The 24,741-nt window shown below is 31.3% G+C and overlaps 3 protein-coding genes and 1 long non-coding RNA gene across 17 annotated transcripts in view; 2 read left to right on the forward strand and 2 right to left on the reverse strand.

Annotated features, from left to right (window-relative positions):
- Positions 1-3,762: 3,762 nt before the first annotated feature.
- On the reverse strand, positions 3,763-8,204 carry LOC100864477 (uncharacterized). 11 transcript variants are annotated; one of them, XM_086911631.1, is made up of 12 exons: positions 8,100-8,204; positions 6,935-7,094; positions 6,798-6,839; positions 6,439-6,487; positions 6,249-6,335; positions 5,824-5,959; positions 5,512-5,739; positions 5,220-5,366; positions 5,034-5,139; positions 4,791-4,949; positions 4,420-4,634; positions 3,763-4,310 (listed from the first exon to the last, which is right to left on the reverse strand). In XM_086911631.1, exons 5-12 carry the CDS (start codon positions 6,275-6,277, stop codon positions 4,050-4,052), a joined length of 1,281 nt encoding a protein of 426 aa, XP_086767757.1. In that variant the 5' UTR covers positions 6,278-6,335; positions 6,439-6,487; positions 6,798-6,839; positions 6,935-7,094; positions 8,100-8,204; the 3' UTR covers positions 3,763-4,049. The 11 variants fall into 11 exon arrangements, with proteins under 11 accessions (XP_086767757.1, XP_086767752.1, XP_086767756.1 ...); XM_086911626.1 differs by having other exon boundaries at positions 6,439-6,663; XM_086911630.1 differs by lacking the exon at positions 8,100-8,204 and adding an exon at positions 7,181-7,276.
- LOC100864011 (upstream stimulatory factor 1) lies at positions 7,730-10,152 on the forward strand. Of its 4 annotated transcripts, none has more exons than XM_086911636.1 (5): positions 7,730-7,770; positions 8,405-8,557; positions 8,874-9,252; positions 9,342-9,494; positions 9,599-10,152. In XM_086911636.1, the coding sequence occupies exons 2-5, from the start codon at positions 8,520-8,522 to the stop codon at positions 9,800-9,802; spliced, it is 774 nt and encodes a 257-aa protein (XP_086767762.1). In that variant the 5' UTR covers positions 7,730-7,770; positions 8,405-8,519; the 3' UTR covers positions 9,803-10,152. The 4 variants fall into 4 exon arrangements, with proteins under 4 accessions (XP_086767762.1, XP_086767763.1, XP_086767761.1 ...); XM_086911637.1 differs by lacking the exon at positions 7,730-7,770 and adding an exon at positions 8,023-8,168; XM_086911635.1 differs by lacking the exon at positions 7,730-7,770 and adding an exon at positions 8,178-8,224.
- Positions 10,153-10,334: 182 nt separating this feature from the next.
- The window catches only part of RhoGEF3 (Rho guanine nucleotide exchange factor 3), a 137,262-nt gene continuing 122,855 nt past the window's right edge, over positions 10,335-24,741 (reverse strand). The window contains exons 11-21 of the mRNA XM_086911639.1: positions 20,799-21,188; positions 20,548-20,650; positions 20,051-20,242; positions 17,805-18,019; positions 16,371-16,471; positions 15,123-15,439; positions 14,484-14,855; positions 14,039-14,401; positions 13,722-13,935; positions 13,400-13,642; positions 10,335-13,316 (exon numbers count right to left, since the gene is read on the reverse strand). Of these exons, the coding sequence (XP_086767765.1) occupies positions 13,177-13,316; positions 13,400-13,642; positions 13,722-13,935; positions 14,039-14,401; positions 14,484-14,855; positions 15,123-15,439; positions 16,371-16,471; positions 17,805-18,019; positions 20,051-20,242; positions 20,548-20,650; positions 20,799-21,188 (2,650 nt within the window). The 3' untranslated portion in view covers positions 10,335-13,176. The remainder of the gene's footprint in view (positions 13,317-13,399; positions 13,643-13,721; positions 13,936-14,038; positions 14,402-14,483; positions 14,856-15,122; positions 15,440-16,370; positions 16,472-17,804; positions 18,020-20,050; positions 20,243-20,547; positions 20,651-20,798; positions 21,189-24,741) is intronic.
- On the forward strand, positions 18,861-21,610 carry LOC147657048 (uncharacterized). The gene is made up of 3 exons (XR_015293175.1): positions 18,861-19,081; positions 20,325-20,456; positions 20,993-21,610. It is a non-coding gene; the product is annotated as an uncharacterized LOC147657048 (long non-coding RNA).

Genomic DNA, 24,741 nt, shown 5'->3' on the forward strand with positions numbered 1-24,741 from the left:
ACTTCTCTGTCCGCTCGTGTATACGTCCATGGGTCCGACATTGAATTACACTTTCCTTTTTGGTGGACCTTTACCGTGGATATCACCGTTGGGTAAACGTGTTAATTACTCGTGACACTCGAAAGTTCTGAAAGACGAGCAGGGAATTAAGTATTTAGAAAGTATTTTTCAAAGAAATATAAAAATATGAAATGAATTCGCAATATGAAATATTTTGCAGAGGTGCAGAAAATATCGATGAGTAAGACTTCTGAACGTGAAATTCATATGTAATATATGAAAAATCGTGGCAAAATATCAAAATGAAGAGGTTTTAAAACGTTTTCGTTTCATTAACTCGTTATATGCATTTATCATCCTCGTAGATTAAAGAATAAATTATTCCATCGATTTAATAAATTTATATTTTATTGCAATATAGTAAAAGATACAATCACAATATACACACAAAGTTAATACAGGGGTTTTCGAGTGCCAGGAGAGATATATCGAAATTCGTTGCATCGGAGACGAGCGGATAATTTTTAAGAATTTAACGTTCAATTAAAATCTTCCATGGTACACGGCAAAGTGATTAATAAACTATGTATGTACAGAGAGATAGGTGCAGCTTTGATCACAAGTACAAGGCTTGTCAATGACCAAGCTTTAATAGACCACAGAGGAGCTATCTTGATATAATATCGTGTCCATACATACTGGAACACATTTTAAGCGATCCTCTTGTTATTCAAACTCCATTTAACGCACAAAGTTCGCGTTAATACCTATAAACTGGAGTGGAATATCTTTTTTAAACGTCCAAGGAGGCCGTGCACGATGAAAAAGTTCTATCGATCCGAGAGCAATACACGCAAAAATTACTTTTCTCGTTACATATTCATCGTAACCGATATTGGCCAATACCTGCTCGAGCAAAGGTAAATCCAGACAGAGGAACGATCGTAGAAAATCTATATCGTATCCTATGTATAGCGTACAATGCTGATAAATGCGCACTCAACAGAAGCGTACAACGATCAGGTCCAAACGTCGGTAATAGACAGTTTACATTCAGCAATTCTGGTGAACAGCGAAACGTTTAGTAGAGGTAACCGATCGTTACATCCACCATCCATTTCCCCGATATCCAGACCTCTCATGAGTTAGCCGAATCGACGATCGGCTAACATGGAGGTAGGAAAATTTACAGGCTAACGATCAAAGCCGTGCAAGAACCGGTAACGTCGTTTCCCTATATCCGATTGTTTGTACAACCCTGCTAATTCTCTACTCAATTAAATTTCTTTGCAAGAACAATTCTGTAAATATTTGATACGTATAAAAAAAATATATATATATATATAGTGGAACTCCATTTATTCGAACCAGCATCGTTAAAATAATTTACTCTTCGTTACGTTTCCATTTATGAGAATATTGTTATAATATATAACAACAAAACTTATTAAAAAATTAAAGCGATAAAAGAAATTTCAGAAATCTTTCTATTTTACGATCGATAGTTGAATGATAATTTTATTTTAAAGAAGCTTCAAATTAATTTCTTCACCCAATAATTGCTCGCTAATAAATATGTTTTAAAGAGGTGAGTATAAACCCAATTAAACGATCAGCTTCTATCATAGAAAGGAACGATAGTGAAGGAAAGAATTAGTGGACTTATTATCCGATTATACGGTATCATCTTGGAACCTCATTGTAAAAAGAAATCAACAGTATCGCAACAGATGAAAGATGATCGTTAAAACGATCGCAGCCATATTCCAAGACGTGAAGTTCCCTTCAAGAACTCAGGTTGAATTGTCTACCTCGCGCCGAGGACGAAGTAAATCGGTTAAAACTTCGTCTCTCCTCTCCGCCTTGCTTAATTATGTTCCAGCTAGGCATGCATTATGTATTTCACTTTGTTGAAGAGTTCGACCGCCTCTGGAAGTTTGTCTTCCGTCGAAACTTTCCTATGGAGTTTCCAATTGTAATGTACCACTTAAAATGAATTATCGATAACTTTCCCAAAAATCTTCACTGGGAAGAAATGACGGTACAGAATAAGGACGATCCCAACTTTTTCTTTCCCTCCCGAATGAACAAAGGAAGGAAAGTTAACCGAAGGAAAATCCGAACTACGATACAGAAAACACTTTGATGTCCTTGGTAGCGGAATAGTAGCCAACCAGAGCGAACAACCGTCCTCTATTTTTATATCGACCACTTTGTGAATCAATGATCGATTCGACGATCGTATTTATACGCATCCGAGCGAAAATCTTGAGGAAACCAAGCCAGGATCTCGAGGTATGCTTTCTTCAAAATGCATACACATATGCGCACATAAGGCTATTCAAGGTTCTTCGAATTTTTGGCGGTTCACCGCCAACTAATCACGAGCTAGGAGACATCAATGGAGCAGATGCTGAGATGAACCGTTTGGGTTTCAGGTGAAAAGGCCGGTTGCACGTGTATGCAACGGATCTTGGTTCGTTTTAAACTCAGCCAAGCGCGCGTAAAGCACTTTGAAATGAGATAGGTTCGTTATTTTGATAGCCTTCTCGATGCTCGCTGATGCATCCATGATCGTGGCCGCTTTAGGCATCACGAAAACGAATTAAACCATGCTGTATCGAACTTTCATCAAGTCGTGAAAAGTTTGCAGATTTCTTACAAGTGCTCGAAAACACTTGTTTCGAACTTGTAATTTGCTCGAATTATATGCTTTTAACTGTGAGAAAGTAGATTTTTGATGACGTGACAATAAAAAATTAGGTGATTATTTATTTCTTTTAATTAATTATTATCATTTAAATTAAATTTTAATAATTTAAAGAAAAATTGTTTAGATGTAAATTAGTTGTATTACTTACAAAAAGAATAATTGGAACTTTTCAGTGATTTTGAAATTGCTTTTGAATTGAAGTACATATATATGTATTATCACAGAAATAATATATGTTCAATAATTTGCAGAAATAGAATGAAAAGTTAAATATGTTGATATGTATACCGATGTCTCTTCTCTTCAGTATTATCCCGAGCATGTAATGCATCTATCGCTCTATGAAAACCCTCTACCCTAAATATCTTCTGTTAGTTGTAAACACACCTGCTTTTTATGGATCTGTGAACAATTTGAAAAAGTTCTTTTAGCTTTGTTGCATTCGATTGAATTATTCTAAATATTTTGATTGCCAGGCTTTTTCAACCATCGAGCTGACAATCACTGATGTAATCAAGCGTTGCATCTTTAGGATATATTGATCAAACTTCTTTTTTTTTTTAATATTTTAACTCTGTCAAAAATATAAATAATATAACGTGAAAATAATTTAATTTTTGAATTTTAGAATTGTTATTTTTAAGTTAATGAAATTGTTATAAATTTTCAAACGTCATGTTTGAAAATGAAATCTAATTGAATTTGTGATAAACAATATGAGAAATGACAAATTAAAATTATGTATTACACATAGCAAGAGTATTAGTTTGTATTGTAAAATAGAATTAATTATGAACGCAACGTAAAATTTAATTTTACGATATTATCGTCATCTTTAATTTTTCTTCATTGTTGCTCCAATCATATCATAGCATTAATTATTATATGTTGTAATTAAAATAATTTTCAATTACATAGATATTTGTCATAGAAAAAATTGCTTTTAATTTTTTGGTATATCTAAAATATTTATATTCATTCTAATGATATAAATGCAGAGATTATATAACGCAAATTCTTTATTATTCAAATTAATATGAGCATTAAAATTTAAGCATTTCAAATTTATTATTAATATTGTTACAGATTACTGCAAATATCATTTCATTATATATTATACAATCACAATTCAATTATAAATAAAATATATATTTTAATAATTGTAAACAATTATTAAAACATCATGAACGCAATAAGTTACATATAAATATAATTATTAGACTAATTAAAATTGATTTTTTGAATATACAAATCATATTTAATATGTTAACATTAAATGTAGTATAAATTAATAGCTTATGTATATAATAAAAAACAAAATAATATAAAATGTACATCAACGATCTCCGCTTCCATTGTTCCTTTCTATTGGTATTGCATCAAAGTTCTCATATTTATTAAATTCTTTATCATCATATTTTAATAATTTAATGTTACTTGTTGTATCACCGCAACATAAATCATCGTAATCTTTCTGAGAATCATTATTCGTCGCAATTACTTCTTCTTTTTTTAAAATTTGTAGGTTCGGTTCGGTATTCGATTGCTTGATAGCTGGAATGTCTGTTATTTGACTTACGTCGGTAGCATGAGTTACCTAAAAAGAGTTCACTTTTGTTTGTTTTCAAATAAATATATAAAAATGTTGGGACAAACATCAAAAATAAAAATATCATATAATTAAAATAAAGAGAACTAAATATTACCTTAAGAATTATTTGTACAGGTTCTCGGTTTATACTTTGTAATGAATTACCTTTTTCTTTCTGTTTCTTATAGCCAATTCCAAGTTTAAAAAATGGTCCTAATCCTAAATTAAAGGATGCACGAGACAGATAAAATGGTATTGATACTATAACAAGACATACGCATAAGAAAAGTATAAGTTTCATAATCCAACTCTGACCCCATGATAGATTTTCTAGAACATTAAAAATAATTATTAAATTTACACATACATAATATATTTATAAACATAAAATTAAACTATTAAGTTTAATTTAAGGTATTATAATTAATTTGAAGTATAATAATTAATTTGAAGTATTATAATTAAGGATAAAAAAAACTTAATTACCTGTAGCATTATTTATAAAAATAGATATGGTAGATCCTACATGACTAATTGGATGGAGAATAATAGTACTTAAAAAATGAGATAATGCAAGTGCAGGTGTAATTTTTAATTTTGGATTAGTCATTTTTGTTTCATAATATTTCTCACAATCATCATTATCTAAAAAGAAAAAAGAATATTTTATTCTATAATATTATTTATTTATTTCACAATAAAGGAATATAATAATATGATAATACTTACCAAAGAATGAAACAAATTTATTCCACAGACTCATTTTATTTGGTTGACATGATATTGGTATTTCTGAAAATTTCATTTGTGCTGCAATAGATTTAACTTCAGCCTCCTTTAGAAAAATATATAACAGATTTAATTAAATTATATTATTCTTTTAAGTATTATCATTATATAATTAATATTACTTACCTTTATAAGTTGCCACCATGTCATAAAAAAACTCAATATAAATATAACTTGTATAATACTGAAAATAGGAAATCTTCGTCCCCATGTTATCATTCTAAATGTTGAACAAACTATTAACATTGTAAATATAATTATAGTTCCATCTTGCTGAAATATTAAATTTTACAATATTAAATACAAGTCTTTCAATATATATATATACATTATATATATATATACATTTCAATATATATATATACATTAAATATAAAAATATAAATTAATGATTAAACAATAACACAAATATTCTTACATGCTCTTGTACTGTTTGAAGTATTGTACGAAAACCTCTATGTAATATATCTAATATATTCGTAACTCCAGACATATAATTATATTGAGGTTTTCTTATTGTATTACTGAAAATATCATCAATTTCTTTTAAAGATGTTTGATGAATATGGAAATTTTTGAGTATTTCCATTTGAGAATGAGATATTTCAATTTCTAATATTCCTGTTATTGATACTTCATCTTCATTCTATTTTCAATATATAAAATATAATAAATACAATAATATTTTATTATGCTTGAAAAATATATATAAACAATATTATTTTATTACCTGTATATGGATATTTGATAGTAATAAATTAATTAGACGCTTATAAAAAATAGCTTCATGACTGCTATAATTATTTGCTTGTTTAGAAAATTTCAAATTATTTTGATCTTCATTATTGTTTTGCATAATATTTACCCTAAAAATATTAACAAACAATATTTTTGATATATTATTAAAAATAAATTACGATATGCTATATATATATATATATATATATATAAATATATATAAATTTTAAATATTATACATGCAGAATACAATATATACATACATTTATACATACATAAAATTTTATATTAAAAAAATCAATATATAGATATTTATATTTAACAATTTAAATATTATGATATAATTCTATTACTTCTCTATTATTATTAAAATTCCATCATAATCTAAATTATATATATATCATATTTTATACATACATGTCCACTTTTTCATCGTCTTTAATCATTGTTTTACTTTGTTTATTATAGAAAAATGAATGTGGATCTACTAATTCTTCTGTATTCCTAAAAAATATTCATAAAAGACTGTTATTTTATATTTGTAAAAAAATAATAAAAAAAAAATTATTTAATTGCTTAATCCTTTAATATAAATATATATACTTACTTTATGTTTTCAAAATAATTTTCATCTTCACAGTTAATAATTAAAATGACTGCAAAAATATGAATTGACAAAAAAATAAATTTTCTTGAATACTTCATTATATAGAAAAAAAAAAACTTTGAATACGATATCTTCAACGATTGAAATTTATACTACTATTCTAAAAATATTGATGTCATCAATGTTATAATAACCATAACCTATCTTTTCGTTTATATTATAACACTGCAAATAAATATATAAAAAAGATACACGTGAAATATATATCAAGTTTAATATTAATGTTACATTTAATACAATGAATCGCAATAATTTACTTAAATCATTTAAATTTACTTTAAACGGTAAAGTGAACTCACATAAAGCAGTGATACCACTCCATCTTATATTAAATTATAGTACTAGAAAAGTAGCATAAAATGCGTTATCTTATTTAGCATTTAATTTGTAGCACCATTTCTTTAAAAAATAACTCAAACATGTTGTATACTGTTACCGATTAAGATTATTTTTCATTGGAATGCTTTAAAATTCCTTCCTGTCTTTGTGCTGAGCCAAGCTTTCATTTGTTTAAAAAGTCATTATCGTTGTCATCGAGTCAAAATATTTACACATTATTCACATCTCAAGGTATGTTGTTTTCAGAGAACGATGTCCTAGAAATATATTATAAATGTATTAAAAATGTAATATCTATAGATTTCACAATAAAAACTACAAATAGAAATAAAAGTAAAAGTACGATTAATTAATATCTCGTATCCTTGTCAAATGCCAAAATCAAGCGCCAAATAAAGAGAGTATGTAATGTGAAAAGGACAGAGATAGGATAAAAATATTGAAATCAGCGCCATCTTCAGAGTGCCGCAAATGAAACTCAAATATAAAGGACAGAAAATAATCAGAAAAGGATAGAGATAAATTAAGAATTGACTAACTAGTGCCATCTCTCGAATACTAACGATATCATTTCAAAGACAGGATAAAGTAGGGCAAGAATTGATTAGTAACGCCATCTCTCGAATTTTTTTAAAAAAAGATATATTTAATACTCACGAGATGGCGCTACTAATCAATTCTTGCCCTACTTTATCCTGTCTTTGAAATGATATCGTTAGTACTCGAGAGATGGCACTGATGGTCAATTCTTAATTTATCTCTATCCTTTTCTTATTATTTTCTGTCCTTTATATATGAGTTTCATTTGCGGCACTCTGAAGATGGCGCTGATTTCAATATTTTTATCCTATCTCTGTCCTTCTCGCACTATTTGTTCTCCTTGTCTATCTTTTATAAAATGCACTCAAGAGACAATTTCGATATTTAATTAACGTTATTATTTTCTTTTGCTTTTATCTATATTGCTTAAATACTAATATTTACAATTATAGCAACATATATAAACAAATTTAATTTTAATATATTTTTAATATATTTAAATGTATTTTTTTAAAAAATCTCAAAAATTGATATTATTTTCATTTTGTTGTAATATTGTATTGTTCTATTGTAAAAAGTAGAAATATAATTTTTTCACGAATAATTCAACTCAATATATAAGTCTACATTTTCGTAACAATCGAAGGAATATATCAAAAAGTTATTTTTAAAATGTGTTAATTTTATTAATTTTTGTGATTAAATATAATTTCTGTACTCACCTCTTTAAAGAAAATGCCAAACATGATTTCTTGCACGATCAAAAAATGAAATACAAATTTCTATCAAATGTTAAGTCTATTCTGTATTTTATCTGTGATTTAACTACATCCATATATATATATCTGTATGTGTATATGTATATATATATATATATATATATGTTATCAAATTTAATATTATATACTGACATTTAAATATACATACAGATATTATCAATTGCTTGTGAAATATTTTTAAATGTTTAATATATGTTAAATAATTTTATCTATATGATAAATAATTTCATCCATACATATTTTTACAGATTGTGTGACGCATTAGCTATAGAAAATAGATCACAGTATAAATAAGAAATTTAGTACATTCATTTATATGCATAAAGAAACTGTGATTGAAAGAAATTCATACTAAAAATTAAAATGGAAGTTTTAAATCATTTCGAAAATATTGATGAAAGGTATGTTTCTTATTATTTTTTTTCATTTTAATATATTCCTTCACACAATATAACCATAAACACGAAATTTAATACACTAATAATATTTTCTTTTTTATATAAAGTTATATTAAATATTTAAATTTTATAGAATATATAAATCTATATTTATATCTCGTAAAATAAAATTTTGTTTTACATGGAATCTTATATACTTTTAATCTATAAGATTACCTTGTAAAAAATATAACTTTAAATTATTTAGAATATTATTTAGAATATTCTAAATTAATTGGGTTTTTTTGTATAGTTTTATTTAATATTTAATATTTTACAGTGTGGATGAGAATACAATTAGCAATGACAATGTTGGCGTAGTTTTAGAAGAAGCTGAAATAATAGATTGTGACACAGAAATAGAAACTGTTACAGAAGAAGATAATATACAATATCAATTATGTGAAGTAAATAGGAATGATAATACAGTAGCATATCGTGTGGTACAAGTTGGTGATAATCACATAAATAATACTGAATTGTCAATAGCTGCTCCAATAAATAATACTGTTCAAGTTTTAACTTCACCTATAAATGGTCAATTTTATGTACTTAGCAATGGTAATGAAGTTGTTTCTTCAGAATCTACAAGAACAGTTGCACCACGTGTTAAACTTCAAATAGATAATCCCCAAAATATTCTTACTAACATTAAGAAGGTAATGTATCGTATATGATTTACAATTAATATTAATAAATATCGAAGATATTAAAAAATACTAATATTATTATTAATAATACTATATAGAGAGATGAAAGAAGAAGAGTAACTCATAATGAAGTTGAGAGACGTCGTAGGGATAAAATTAATAACTGGATTTCAAAATTAGGAAAGCTTCTACCAGAATGTGAACAAAGTACAACAGCAGATGGAGATGTAAAAACTAATTTTGAGTTACAGGTATTATTTTGATAACTAATTTTTAAATAATTTATATCTTATCTGATTCATTTTTTATATCATTTTTATTCCAAACATTTATTGAAATTTTATTATACTTATAGAGTAAAGGAGGAATCTTGGCAAGAGCATGTCAATATATTACAGAATTACGAGAAATACAGGAAAATTTCGCACAAAGTTTAGATGAGAATGCTCAGTTATCAGAAGAAGCTAAAACTCTAAGACAAGTGGTAAATCAATTAAGAAAGGAGAATTCCGAATTAAAAGCACAAATTTCAAAAAGTACTTATATACTTGGTACCTAATTTTCCTAAATACCTAATAAATAGTAATAGAAAATTTGGTTTTTATTGAATATCTTTTCCATGACAGTTTTATCCAAAGTATATATTATTTTACTTACATTTGTAAAAAATAATGTATAGGAAATGCATAATTCAGTGCAATAAATATAATAATAATAATGTAGTAATTATAAAATGTTTATTTACATATATTTAACTGAGTATATATTTATATTTTGAAAACAATTGTAAACATATTATGTAATTTCAACTGTACATATCATAAACAATAATTATTTATAACGTGAACAATCGAGCAAAGAGAGTAATTTATTATTAAATCATTAAATTAAATATACAAATATACAAAACATTGTGCTATTAATCAATAATTAATCTTATCCAAAAGTTATATATATATATATCATTTAATTTTAAAGTTTCTTATTGCCTAGAATATGTTGAAATTTTCACTGATGACGAGTTCTACAATATTTACACTTATAACAATATCTAAGTTATTTACACGAAACCAAATACATTATCGTATCAATTGTTTTTTTTTTTTTTTTTTTAAATATTTCAAAGTGTAATATGTTCGTGTATATTAATGATATACAATAATGTCAATCATTAATATGCACGTGCAACTAATATTGAATATTACAAGGGAAAATATATGCATTCACGCATATATGCAACAGCCTAAACTGTTATTACTGTAAAGTTTATTAATATTATTGCTTCAAAGCACATCGTTTGTGCAGAATCTGTTTTAATATTTTCAGAGTAATAATACAAATTTTCTATTTTATAAATATAGAAAAAATACACGTCGAATTATTCATCACATATTGAATTACGTGTCTTTATCAAGATATGTAGAACAATAATGCAAAGAACAAATTATCGTAATGTTAATTTCTTTTTTTTTTTTCGATAATTAATACATGTTGCATATATTTGTAATATTACTCTGATAATTTATAAAAGTTTTTTTTTCTTTATTGATGTCGATGAAATTCAATGAAACTTCTGAATTGTGCAATGTATGATATCATCATTTCAGCATTTATAATTAATATGTAGATATTTCTCTTTTTATGTTTAGTTACATTGGCCATTATAATTGTCCTTACACAACAATGCTTACAAAGAAATTGCGTTCGAACAAATAAATATATTCCTATAAAAATAAGTTTTAAATGAATTAGGTCCAGCAATAAATGTATCGCTTCTAGTCTACACATCAATGATTAATGATCTCTGTACAATTGAGTAGGAATCTTGCTCTTTCACTTTGTTATCATATTGTCCTTTTCATATACTAAATACTATGCCAGAAAATAAGCAAAAATATACTTCTGTGTATTGTTTATGTTTTACAAATATTTCTTCTTTTTTTTTTTATTGTAAAATTACGTTCGAAGGCGGAGAATAATAATTTTCTTTTTAAACATATAATTTGAAGATTATATATTCGTTAGAACGATAAAGATTATCAGAAACGAAGAAAAACATATCTAATAAACATATTGGCAGTGTTGAAAACTTTCACAATTGGTAGTGGATTAGTTTTTTGAAATATTAATTGAAATATGCGATGAAGAATTACAGACAGTATGCACGTTCCATTAAATCTTTAACATACAAAACACAGAGGTTTTTGCTGGCTGCCTGGCTTTCATCGTGATATTCTCTGTACAAGAGTAGAAAAATTTGAAAGATATCTCAGATGATTCTTTTTTCCTCTTTAGAAACTAGAAACTGCTAAAGCAGCAGTAGAAAAGAAGCTTTGATGTGCGAATATTTACACGTTTAATTGATACTTATATCGTTAATACTGTCCACTCCATATCTGACGTAGAAATATAATTCTTCGTCCATTTACTAAAAATTTAAAATCTCCATACGAACTACGATGAGTATTACAATTTACTGCTTTTTAAATGAAACGATGATAATTTTAGGCAGTAAAGGGGCGAAACAATTTAAAATCTTTTTTTTCTTTTTTTTTTTTTTTTTTTTTAATGAATATGTAATGTGATACGTTTCGCTTCACTGAGAGAAAATTTCGAGATATGATATTTGTATCAGTTGTTCTTTTTTTTCAGTGTGCACTCTAAAATACATTATCTAAATTGTCATCAAACTAGAAATACAATTAAAAGATTTTTCATTTTGGAACTGCAAATATATATAAGTTGATCTATATTGAAATTCGATTACTTACGCTTTTACTACTTATTACTTTTCTCTCAGTGCTTCCTTCATACCTATTTACTCGTGAATCTCTGGGAAACAAACATTTCTCAATCAGTCTTTATTACCATAAAAAATGGATGGCCATTACTAATCCATTCATTGTACACAACATACAAGCGGTTGCATTTCAATAATGATAAAGTTTCATCACTGGTCTTTCATATGTTTCCATGATAAGTGTGACTAGTACTTTCTCTTTAGTACCGCAAAAGCTCACTAACGGCTTTACACATATATGTATCTATACACGTCTAATAATAAGTGCATTCATTTTTCTAATTTATGTAAGTTTTTTCTTCGATTATATTTTCTAATTTGATCCGCTTCGATATTTGTTGCTTTGCTTTTAACCGCTCGATCTCTTCATATTTCTCCGAACTTTCTAATATTCTTCATTTCACTCGAGATATTCGCATAAACGTTGCTTGTACGCATACTCTCCTTTACGTAAATTTATAATTATGCTTAATTAATATAATATTTCTGGCGATTATACTTTGAACAAACAACGTTTATCATTTTCTAGAAACAACTAAGTAGATAATACCTTGTCCAAACTCCATGATTATAAGATGATTATAAGACGTGATTATAAGACGAGAGAGCGTAGAATCTAGAAGAATCTTTTTTTTCGAGGCAGTGAAATTAAATATCGCCAACGATATAAAGTTACACTTTTCTTTTTTTTTTTTCTTCTTCTTCTTCCTCTTTTATCGAACTGTATGTGTTTAAATTAAACAAGAATACTATAATCAGACTGGTGAAAATTGTAGCGTTTTACTATCCTGTCAACAGGACGTATCGATATTATTGTTATCGACAGATTAAACATCAAACTTAACAATTATATAAATAAAATACCTTCGTTCCATACATATGATAAGCGCTTGTTATCGTTTGCCTTCGTGTTGATTAAAACGAAATATTCGATCCCCGCTTGATTATTCGAATATTCTTGAACGTGGAAGTATTGAAGAAAATCCGAATAAATCAAGGTGATAAGGAACTTTTTTAAAGAAAAGTTTCTCACACGAGTAATGCGTGAACGAAATTCATAATTACGAAGCAACGATCGAGCGCTTCTCGTTAAACTTTCACAAGTCGATGTATGGCACGAAGGTAGGCCTGTCTCAGGACGGCTGAAGTCGTGTATTTTTCTTGCTGCTACCGAATGTGAACCAAGTGCCAACTTTACGCCCTAACGAGTTTGTCGTGGCCTGCCCGACCATTGTTGGCATTTCGTAAGCCGACTCTCTTTTGTACGTTTTGTCTGTAATTATTCAATTTAAACAATATCTAATTATTATCCAAGATTTAAATTAATTCTTCCGAATAATCAATTATTTTACGTACTGCGAGGTTTAATTGGCGGTCTGTTCTGTTGTCTCGTTGCAGCGAGCCTAGCTAACTGCCTCGCTGCGGCAGGAAACTCTAACCCGTCATTTCTGTCCTGTGCAACCAATCTTCGCTCCTCCGCCATGGCTGTCAACCATCGACGTTTCTCTTCCGCTGTGCGACAACAGAATAACAACCACTTATCTCGAACACAGCTGTACACTTTCAAACAGTGCCTCACCGTTACACCCAGTTGGTGATCTGTAAATAAAAGATTAACAAACGATCGATATTCGAAATTAGATCGATGATAAAATTCACGGTGGTTTGAAAAACTTACCTTTCCCGTCGGGAACATCGATCACCTCGCTTGTGTCGAGATAAATTCGTCCCTTGTACACATAGGTATTCCTCTTTAAAATGTCCTTTTTACAATATACTAACTGATGGTCGAACAGGAAGAGGGTGATATTATTTGTCCACATGCCAGTAGTGACTCTTACAGCTTCACCTTGATAAATTAATTGGGACGAAACTTCTATGAGATCCTCTCCCTGTGGTAGAATTAAAAAAAAAAAAAAAAAAAAAAAAAACGTTAAAAAAATTGCAGTATTAAAATATATTATTTTATACAAGTGATATAATATAAATTCATACCTCCCATCCTTCAACCCTTAGCTGCCACGCAGCCAGCTTTTCAAGACTTTCCATTCGTCTCTTTCTCTCGTTAATCAGGACGGCGACATCTCGCATCGCTTCAAGGGCTTCCTGAATTTTATGGTAATCCGGATGATCAGATTTTGTATATTTCAACAACTCCGCCAATTGAAGCGGATACTTGCATATTCGTTGCACAGGCGTCAATAAATATCCATCCAAAGGAATCTCTATCAATCCTCTCATTAACCTACAAGCTTCAAAGAACTTACTGTAACGATTATGCTGATATAATTCTTGTAACGTGGCGGTAGCCATAGGATGACTATTGCAATATTCTGAATACATGCGAAATCCTGCTCTCTGAAACAAAATTGAGAATATGAGAGTAAAAGTTAAAACAATTGTTATCGGGACAAAAAAGAAACAGTTTAAATTTTCTTACATGATTTAGAAAACATTCACCGACACAACTCTTATACGGAGCGCTCCAATCTATCCTAGTTTCTAAATCTTTCAAAAATTCAGATTGGAAGTCTAACAATTCTTCGAGATTGATAAAAATCGTTTCTATCTGCTCTTCGGTAAACATATCCGTGCGTCGTCGACATTCGGCTATGTAACCCTCCGCAACATCCCTTAATATCTTGACGAAATCCCGCTCTGTTTGAACCAGTTCACGAACCACGCTCGTTCTAACTTGCTCGTTTGATAACAACGAGACACTGGTACGTCTTCTCAGTTGCTGATTCGATGTACCTCCAGAGGCCATCGCCGCCAAACAATCCTCGACAGTGTCTTCTTGGCTTACGCGTAACTGATGACATAAAATCCAATTGTTGTTATTCAAACTTCAAATAATACTTGTTTTTTTTTAACAAAAAATTCTCAATGTATTAATTCAAAGTAATATCAATATCGATTAGTTACATCGATCTTTTTTATAATTTTAAAGAGTTTAAAATTTGTCCAAAAGATGAAATAAAAATCATTAAATGTAACAGCGAATAATAATCTCAATAAATTGCATTTTTCTCAAATAAATGGTAAATGATTTATTTTTAAATCATCAATAGCATCATACCCTAACAAATGCAGCCGGGAACCAGCCATGCTCTCCTCTGCAACTACCCCACCACCAGTCTTTATCCAAATTATCCAAAACCTCTATCACATCGCCAGCACGGAAAGCTAACTCTTCTGGTTCCATCGCCACGTGGTCCCAAACAGCTTCAGCCAAGATTACAACCTCCTCGTCCATCGTCTGCTCGAAGGATTTCTTTCTGTCCGTCAAGGAGGCGATAGAGGATTCCGAATCGGACATCATCTCGTCATCCGACGTCCCACCTCTTCCATCCTGTTCATCCTCAGACAGGACGTTTCCACCGGGCAACCTTGCGCCTGATTTCAAACAAAAAACGACACTTGTCTTTATTATTGGAATAAAGAGCATGAATCGAAGATAACTTTTATATATAAATTTTTATCTGTCGCTGGATTTGTCGTATAAATTTTTTAACACGAGAGAACAATCGTATAATCGTTAAATCACCCTGTAGATATCCATCGTAGCCTTGCTGGTATTGGCAGCGAAAGATTAAAAAATTGTTTATCACGTTTTGTGGGTGTAATTAGTTTTCTCTAATAGTAGAGCTTTATGAAATAATGTAGTTTGCAGAAAAGTAATGTTTCCAATATTTTAAATAAACGAATTAATTTGAAATTGAATTCCTGAAATATTTCATAAAGCTCTAAAAGCATAGTTGCTTTCTACTTCAAACAAAAGCGTATTCACAGGAAGCAATCCTTACAGAACGAAGATACCAACACGTTTAATACAGGAGTGTTTCCGCATTCCGTACTGTTCAAGAGCTCTTCTTACAGGTGCTTTCTGTTACAACGGTTGCTTTGAGATTTTTACAAAGGGTGCATGCTAATTTAGAGCACTGTCGGAAAAAATGGTGATCTAAGAGAAACAGAGTACCACTGGAGTAGAGAAAGTGTGTGCACTAATTCTTCGTCAACAGGTTCGCTACCAACGTACCAAGCAAACAAGCAATGTGCTTTAACAAGAACAAAACAATGGAACAAAGAAATCTTGTATTTTATAAATATCTCTAAATATTTGTAAAAATTTTATCCAATAATATGATTGTGAACTAATGTGTAATTATAAGAATTTGTAAATATTCAAAGTATAAAAAAAGAAAAAAAAAAATGATAAATCACTCATTTGCTTGGAACGAAAGAAAGGAAATTGAAAATGTAATCTACGTTAGAATTTGAACAATATCAACAAATGAGATTTTAGATTAATAATTGTTGAGTTTACCTGCAGTTTTGGTGCGCATCAAGGGTGATAGTTGATTAATACCCAGTGGTTGACTAAGTGAACGCCTCAAATTTGTCCGAGAACTCCTCCCTTTCGCGTTACTGGGACCAGAATAAAATTTTCATTAATTTTTCTCTTCTCGTTCCCATACTTTTGGATGAAGGACCAACAAGCTTTGTGTTTACGTAGAAGCATCGATACAACATTCAGCAACGAGTTACAATAGGTAAATATATATATGTATATATATATATATGTATATGTACATACGACAAAGTATACACGTGTATACAGAGTGGTTCTGTTAATTTTTGCCTACTTTCAAAACTTGTTTATTTATTCGTTTTTATGTAATGTTTTTTTTTATTGATAATTATGCAGTTCTGTTCCCTCATCGCTATAAATTATGTTATGTTTTAAATTCCTTTTATGGTTTACCCTAGACTTTGTAAATATGTAATTTGTTAAATAATAATTCGTCTAAGTGATTTAAATGATAATTGAACATTTAAAAATAAGATAAATTAATATATAAAATATCTTGAAAAAAAAATTAACAAAAAAATCAATCAATTAAAAAAGAACCACTCCGTAACATAGTAACGCATGATAGATCAACTGTTTTACGAGGAAAAATTAAAAAAAGATGTTTGTTATAATACCCGTCTACCTACCACTATTCTCCCTCGATTTACTGGAAAGGTTCGAGAATAAAGAATTTAAATTTCTTCAAGGACAATCTTTCAAGAAATTGTATTGATGATATTCTAATGTCGTGCTATGATTCATTTGGAATTAAACAAAATTAAAAAAAAAAAAAAAAAAATTCAGAAAAAGATCCAGAGAAAGATCCAGAAAAGAAACAAAAATACAACGAAAAAAAAAAAAGAGCAAATTATCCAAGATAACGTTCATTTTTTTCAACGATTAAACAATTCAGATCTTCGCTAAAAGAAATTATAAAATTAAGCACCTAGATTATCTTTTCATAGCTGTTTTTCTTTTCTTTATTAGCAGTAAAGTGTAGTTAGTTCATGTTTTTTAAATTTTTAAATTAACCAAGACAATACGTTTGAATATTTGCATTAAAAGACAAAGCAATCGTCCACGTCTCCAAATACTAAGAATTAATTAATCTTCATGTCTCCCTTCTCTACGAAATCCCATTTTACGATTCTCGTTAAAATCAACATTTGGAAAGTCATCAAGACGCTTCCAATCGAATATCCAATCCGCGATAATAATAATAATAATAATACAAATCTCGAGCGGATATATCTAAATATAGAATCGCGAAAATTCTCCCCTTCCCCCACGACGATTGGACGAAATTCTCTCGTCTAGAAGAGCCGATCCTCCGCTCAAAGATGGCAAAATGAGGCGTTTGCGATAAGGGTGCGAAACCACGGGGTTGATCACGGTCGTTAAACGCACCTTCTCAGCGTAACGATGTCATGGGAGGAGTGCCTCGGGCTCAGCCTAGGAGGCCTCGTCTTGATCGGCGATGGCGTCGACAGCATCCTGCGGTAATTGTGCGCGTGGCTGTAACCAGACCTCGTATCCCACTGGAGTAACCTTTGACCTCCTAAATCGCTGTTCGTTCTACGTACATGCTGGTGCCTCGACGACGTACGACTCTGAAGATCCGCCTGGAAAGTATTACACTCGTTAAACATGAACGGTTACTACATAAGATTCCTTAATAGTGAAAGCGAAGATGAGGCTTTTCTTGCCATGTGACGTTAAGCCAATTGTCCAGAAAATTGCTTGATCATCGAGCGGGTTAAATGCCGTTCCCATTCTCGTTTACGATTAGATTTACACGTCCAGTAGAGATTTGTTAATTTTGTACAAACACCAATATATTTTTGTATGTTTCGAGTTAAGGTTTTCGATATACGGTATATGTACACATGGATATTGGTCAGTTTACAAGTAATTTTGGTTCTGGTGTAGAGATATTGTTATAAAACATTTGTTATTACAAAAATTTCTTAAACGACAAAATTTTTGAAAATGGAGATCGCATAAATTGATGTTAGAATAGTATTTTTGTTAGAAAAGATGAAATAATTATTTTTTTGCAAAGTGGATTGAAAAATAAGAAATGTATAGATTAAAAATGTATGAAATGTACTTTTTCCATTGAAACTAGGCCTTCAAAACGAAATTACTTATGACGTGACCTAATAGATTAGTGCAGTTAGATATGTGGTGTTAGAAAAGAGGCGCCATGTTGCTTTCACGCTTGTCGAAACACATTACCATATTACATTGTTCACGTTCCTATATCTTCGTATATCTTATATGATTCACGTGTTTCTTATCAATATAATTATAGTATATTATTCACATTTCTATATCTTCGTTTCTTATATGATTCACACAAATTTTCAAATACTTTTTATCAATACGATTGCACGAAACTTAAAATTCACCGTAAATGGACGCATTAACCGATTCGCGTTATCTCGAAAACACGCCGTCGTTATACACGAATCACGTAAGACAAAAACAAGAATGATGAATAGCAAACAGTGACTCGACTTTTGCCCATGTTTCCATAAATCGTTCGGTCGGTCGCTCGGTCCGATATCAACTAACCAGGACTGTGCTTCCTCTCCTCGTATCCTGGTTAACGCGATATATCGTGCTGCTATGGTATCAGTCGGTTGTCAGTGATCTGTACGAAGCGTGGCTAAACCATAAACGTGAGTAATGCCAGTTATTGTGTCGAAGGAAACAGTCATACGTGTGGACTGATAATGATTACAAATGTGCGACACTCTCAATATAACAATAATTATACATCATCGGCTGAAAATGGGAAGGAAGGGAGAGCGCCATGGTAAGACACAAGGGGGAAAAATTGCGCATAAATGAAATAAAAAGCGACGTATGCAAACACCCAATGACAAATGGATCGCTTTGCACGTCCATCGAAAGCAAAGGAAAGCGTTTCTCTTCGAGATCTTTGTTTCTTACTATCCCATATAATTATTAGCCTCTTGAAATGATCCTCAGTTAAATGGAATTGTAATAGGGAGAGTGTCTTGTAATTTGAAAAATTGAATGTTCAGAAAGATATTGTTGGTCGATCGAGATGAATTGTCGAATTTTCAAATATCTATTGAAATAAATAAATGTTGAAAATCATTAATGAAAAATAGCAATTTTTGTGAATTTCAATCGACAAACTAAGAACCACATCTTTATTACTTCAAGTTTCGCTTCGATCGGCCATCGATACTTTTCAGAACCCTAGCCAAAGGTTTAAATAGACATTCCAAAAGATCATCGATATACGAAAATACCTATCATTACATTAAAAATACACACTATATTTTACTGAGAACAAGTCTCGAGTCCCGAGGGATCCTCGTCCTCTCGTTTACCATCACCCGATGCCAGATTATGAGATTTTCGATCAATACATATTTCTACTTTTATTGCATCTTGACTTTAATCCGTAATAAAAATTAAACCCAAAATTCCTCTCAAATAACTTCTTCTCAACAATTAATTAAAATACAAAACACTCTCTCATTGCGATGTTCCCATTTATTCAACGATGTTTAAGCACAGATACGGCAACTTCTCGTGCGGCTGATGGCTGGTTAATGATTAACGAAGATAGCATAGGGGACAAAGAATCAGGGGCAAAGAACGATAGTCTTTACCTTAAACTTGTCGATCAGTATCTGGTTGATGAGCTCGGACTGGGGTCGTGATTTGTCGGCGACTCGCCTGCGAAGGGCTGGCGGGCTGTCCGTCTCGTCTTGGACATCCGTGTCGTGGGACTCGGAGCTATCACCACCCCCCATCATTCCACCACCACCACCACCCCCAGTCAATGCTCCACCAGATACCATCTATATCGTTCATAATTTACTTCGTTATTCGTCTAAATTACACTTTCTTTAATTTTTGTTTTTTTTTTCTCTCTCGATATAGAAATTCCATCGACTGGCGTGACGCTTTGGTAGGAAATTAATATTCTAGGAAGAATTATAGTTGCATGAGATGATGTGAAATATCGGCGTGAAGTATCTCTCGGGCAAGAGAATATTCAAGGAAATATAATAGGTAATATATCTCGAAGTTAATTTTATCTTTATATATATAATATATAAAGTATGAGTTTATAATATTTTGTCTATTGTTAAATATTCCTTACCTCGATCTGTATTCCACTATCTCCGCTGTTGCATTTCGCGTTTCTGGCAGCCTTGCTGCCTTTTTTCCTCTCTTTACTGCTTCTCCACACAAGAGGACCGAATCTGTAAAACAGAAAAAAGAAAAAAACGAGATTCGACTTTTACTTTCTTTCATTTAAATTGCAAGTATAATTTCTCTTAATTTTAAGAAAGAAAAAATATTAATTTTCAAAAAAAGAGATAAACAGAGATGGGATGACATAAAACTAACCGGAATTTCTGGTCATTATTGGTGTCTTCTTTATGTTGAGGGGTCTGTTCAGTCACAGTAGGTGGCTCTCTTTCCTCCTCCTCGTCCAAAGGTCCGGATCCATCGTTATCTTCGGCCGGACATTCGCTCTCGTTGCTCTCCTTGCTGCCCTTTTTGTGGAACCTCAAGGAGAAACTTTTTCTAAATTTCTGCAGAACGCTTTCTTGCTGGCTTTGCGAACGAGGAGGATTCTGGGTCCCAGAAGCGGTCACGAGATTGCCACTTAAGTTAGAGGGCTGCTCTTGAAGTCGCGAGTGGGAGACCAAAGGAATTGTCGCCTCTGCCAGTGGATGCTCCGTTGTTACGTGACCTGTTGTGCCCTCGTCTTCTTCATCTCCCGACCACTGTCGACTGTTCCAATAATATGATCGAATGTTATTTCCATATTCATTTTAATGGACGATTAAGTTATTTTTTAAAGTCATTATTTCGGATTATTTAATTAACTTGTCACAAGCTACACATGACATTCCAGTTTTTTCATAAAATTTTATAATGTGGTAAAAATAATTTCTTTAAATAAAAAATATGGATGTTAATGCGTAGCTAGAAAAATATTCTATTTAAAGATTTCCAAATTTATTGAATTTATAAAATTTATAGTCTTTTGAATGTAATTTTTTTTCTTCGAAAAATTATGCTCCAAAGAATGAATTATCTTCAACTTTTGTTTAATACATTTAAATTTTTGTTTGACAAAATGTACATTAATAAACAACTACTGTAATAATATATAATAGAGAGAATATTTTTAATCAATTTTATAATTGAAATTTAACAAGGATCGCTTTTGTTATCAATCCTCTATATATCTTGATCTCGCAAAATCTTTTCTGAACTTCAGATTCGATCATCTCGTAACGAAAAGAAAAGCTCAGGCTGTTCATCATAATTCTCGATCTTCTTACACACACGCAAACGTAGCTAATGGGTACGATTTATCCGTTTAACCATTGTGATCGTAAATAGAAAATAATTTACGGATCGTTCTACACAGTTTCTTTCCTCTCGCGAGAGGTGCGTTATAAAATTGACAGATCACGAAGTTGCTCACGGCAATTTATGCAGCTGAACACCGAGTACGCCAGCTGACCAGGTGGCTGCACGAGGCTGCATAACGGAAACGAGGCATCCTTCGAGAAGTCGCCTTGTTTGAGAAGCGGAAACTTGCGGTTTCCTAAAATTTCGAAATTGTTCAACTGACGTGTAATATTATACATTGCAAAATTTTTCTCGAAACTTGATTGTACGTATCACTTTCACTGAAATGTGATTCTGAATAGATTGATAATTCTCTATATGCTCTAGAAATCATCTACGAGATATTTGTTTGAAGAACAATGTGCACTGTTTGAGAAAAAAATTATAGACGCGATTTATATATATATTTTTTGACAGAACATGATTTGAAATGCGAAATGTAAAATGTGAAAGATTATAATTTTTTTTAATTCAGATGGTTGCATAATGGAAACGAGACATCTTCTTGCGAGTGCTGTCTCTTTGAAAAGTTTGTAGCTTTCGAAAAATTTCGAAATTATTATCGACGAGTCGTTTATTATTTAATTGCAGAACCTCTCGAAACGTGATTGTACATATTTATTTTCGTGGAATGTGATTTGTAGTCGATTGGAGATTTCTTAAAAAAAAAAAAAAAAAAAAAAAACGTTTGATCGGTGTTTGTTTAAAGAGCAACATATCATTATTTCGTTTCAAAGTATGGAAAAATTTCGCGAGAATAGAAAATATAATTTTACGTAGCCAGATGTAGAACGCGAGAGATTATAATCTTTTCGATTTGGAATAATCAATATACGGTTGATACGTGAAGTGAAATTGTTGATTGGGTGAAACGATATTCGTAAGAGTGATTTACTCGAAGGTGTTATTATTGATTTAAATCGCGATATAATCGAGCCAGATTCTCGAGTTTGTTTTTAAAATATCTTTCTCTTCGCGTGGTAAGAGATAAATAGTTCTTGTTTGCAACGAGATCAATATGGTTCAAAGGAAACATGAATTTTGCAAGTTTTTTTTTAGCAATAAATAAGATAACTAAATATGCTTTATATTGCGCATATTTTTTTTTCGAGATAATGAATTTTCTGACTCATTACTTTGTCCTTCATGAGTTAATTGCAGGTAAAAATATTTTTTCGTTTTTTTACGCTGACAATGCAAAAATGATATAAATTAACGTCACAGTTACAATAGTTGGAATCATTTTTTTTTTTAAACAATATTTTTACGTTTTTTCTCGGTTTTCTCAGCCAAATTAATGAGAAAACATGATGCAAAGTCACGACGTACCACATCATCGAGACGATTTTTGATCGATTTTTTTCCTCTTCCAGATTAATGTTTATCCGACGTGTTTCATTACTTCTTGCTCCAGTTACATTTTACGCTTCGTCCGCTTCTCGTTCTGTTACGTTCACTTCTACAAACTTCTTTTCACGACGAAGGAACGAACATTTTTCGCTTCACTCGAAAACATTTTAAACGTGAAATATCCTTGCGAAACGATTAATTATTCCAGTGAAGATTTCGTTTTGAAGAATCGAGAAAAACTTGTCTCCGATTTAACACTACCTCGAAACAAAAATAAAAAAAAAAAAATAAAAAGAGAGAAGAGAAAGGTTCTTTCATTCACAGTTCATTCCATTTATACGATCCGACACTAGATAATAAAATACTCGAGATTATTCGACGCACGAAGAACCACTTGCAACCACTTTTAGACAGGAAATGCGTCGAGTGATGGTCTACAGGCGACTGAAATCTTCGACCGGTATACACCAAACCACCACCATATGCGTGTGCACGTCCGTCGTGCCGTGTTCGTAGGTCTATACAATCCCCTGGCATTAAAATATTCACGGAAATCGTCCTTCCTGTATACTAGAATTTTTATTTTACGATATTAGCCCACCGTTGCTTCCAATCGGGAGGAACCGTCACTTGTTGATCAGCATAATCACGTGCACGCACACATGTTTTCCTTCTTTCGATCCTCTTCTTTTTTCTTTCTTTTTCACGAAATTACGAAACAAATTACAATTTCCATAAATAATAATAAACGTTCGAAGGAAGATAGATAGAAAAAATTCCATATATACTCGAAGCACTCAACCACGTAAAAGAAAACGATTACGATCCTCACAATTCATTTCTTCTTCGATCGTTTTTCGACCAAGCGGGTAGAAAACGTACGAGAGTTCAAATTTCTCTTTAGAAATATCGATTTGAACGCGACACGAGTTCGGGGGATCACGCGAAATGCAAAGGCCACGACCGAAAACAAGAAAATCGGTCGAAACCACTCTGGCCCAGAAGGAAGTGCATTGAACGACGAGCCGCAGCCGACTGAAGGCTCCGACAGCCACACAAATCCAGTCTCACGTGTGTCCCACGTGCACTGGTGTGTGTACACGTGCAGGATGTGCTTGTGTGCCCGTGTGCACCTCGTGAACTCTTCCGAGAACAGATTTCGAGGGTCGCTTCAGGTATAAACCGGCATGAGGGGTTGCTCGTTCTCCCACCTTTTGCACGCTGACTTTTTTTTCTTCCTCTCGTCTTCTCCTTTCGCTTCGTGCCACCCTCATTCCCTCTCTCCTTTTCTCTCGATTACGGAGGGCAGGTCGTGGGCGGGTAAGGAAGAGAGAGAGAAAGATAGAGAAGAGCGGCCTAAGAAGAGCCGTCGGTCTCCACAAAAGGTACCATTTATCCATTGTAGTGACAGTGGTCCATTCTCGTTCTCCTTTTAATCGGAGGAATTTTTCTCTACTACTCTCTTTCCCATCGTGGACGCACACACCACCTCCTATAAATTTGACACGGTGCACAAATCGACTCTTTGAGGATTCTGTTAATCTCCGTTGTCGTTCTCCGTGTTCTCTGTGCG

Source organism: Apis florea, unplaced genomic scaffold (assembly GCF_048593485.1).
Source record: "Apis florea isolate Af1SG1 unplaced genomic scaffold, ASM4859348v1 contig_3326_pilon, whole genome shotgun sequence".
In the NCBI taxonomy this organism is placed as follows: Eukaryota; Metazoa; Arthropoda; class Insecta; order Hymenoptera; family Apidae; genus Apis; species Apis florea.

Bases quoted from the DNA above. Each gene is read 5' to 3' on its own strand.
- LOC100864011 (XM_086911636.1), top strand. From the start codon at position 8,520: ATGGAAGTTTTAAATCATTTCGAAAATATTGATGAAAG. The intron at 8,558-8,873 runs GTATGTTTCTTA...AATATTTTACAG, and splicing joins TTCGAAAATATTGATGAAAG to TGTGGATGAGAATACAATTA. The intron at 9,253-9,341 runs GTAATGTATCGT...AATACTATATAG, and splicing joins TTCTTACTAACATTAAGAAG to AGAGATGAAAGAAGAAGAGT.
- LOC100864477 (XM_086911626.1), bottom strand. From the start codon at position 6,536: ATGAAGTATTCAAGAAAATTTATTTTTTTGTCAATTCATATTTTTGCA. The intron at 6,336-6,438 runs GTAAGTATATAT...AATATTTTTTAG, and splicing joins AATTATTTTGAAAACATAAA to GAATACAGAAGAATTAGTAG. The intron at 5,960-6,248 runs GTATGTATAAAA...TAATATTTTTAG, and splicing joins GACGATGAAAAAGTGGACAT to GGTAAATATTATGCAAAACA.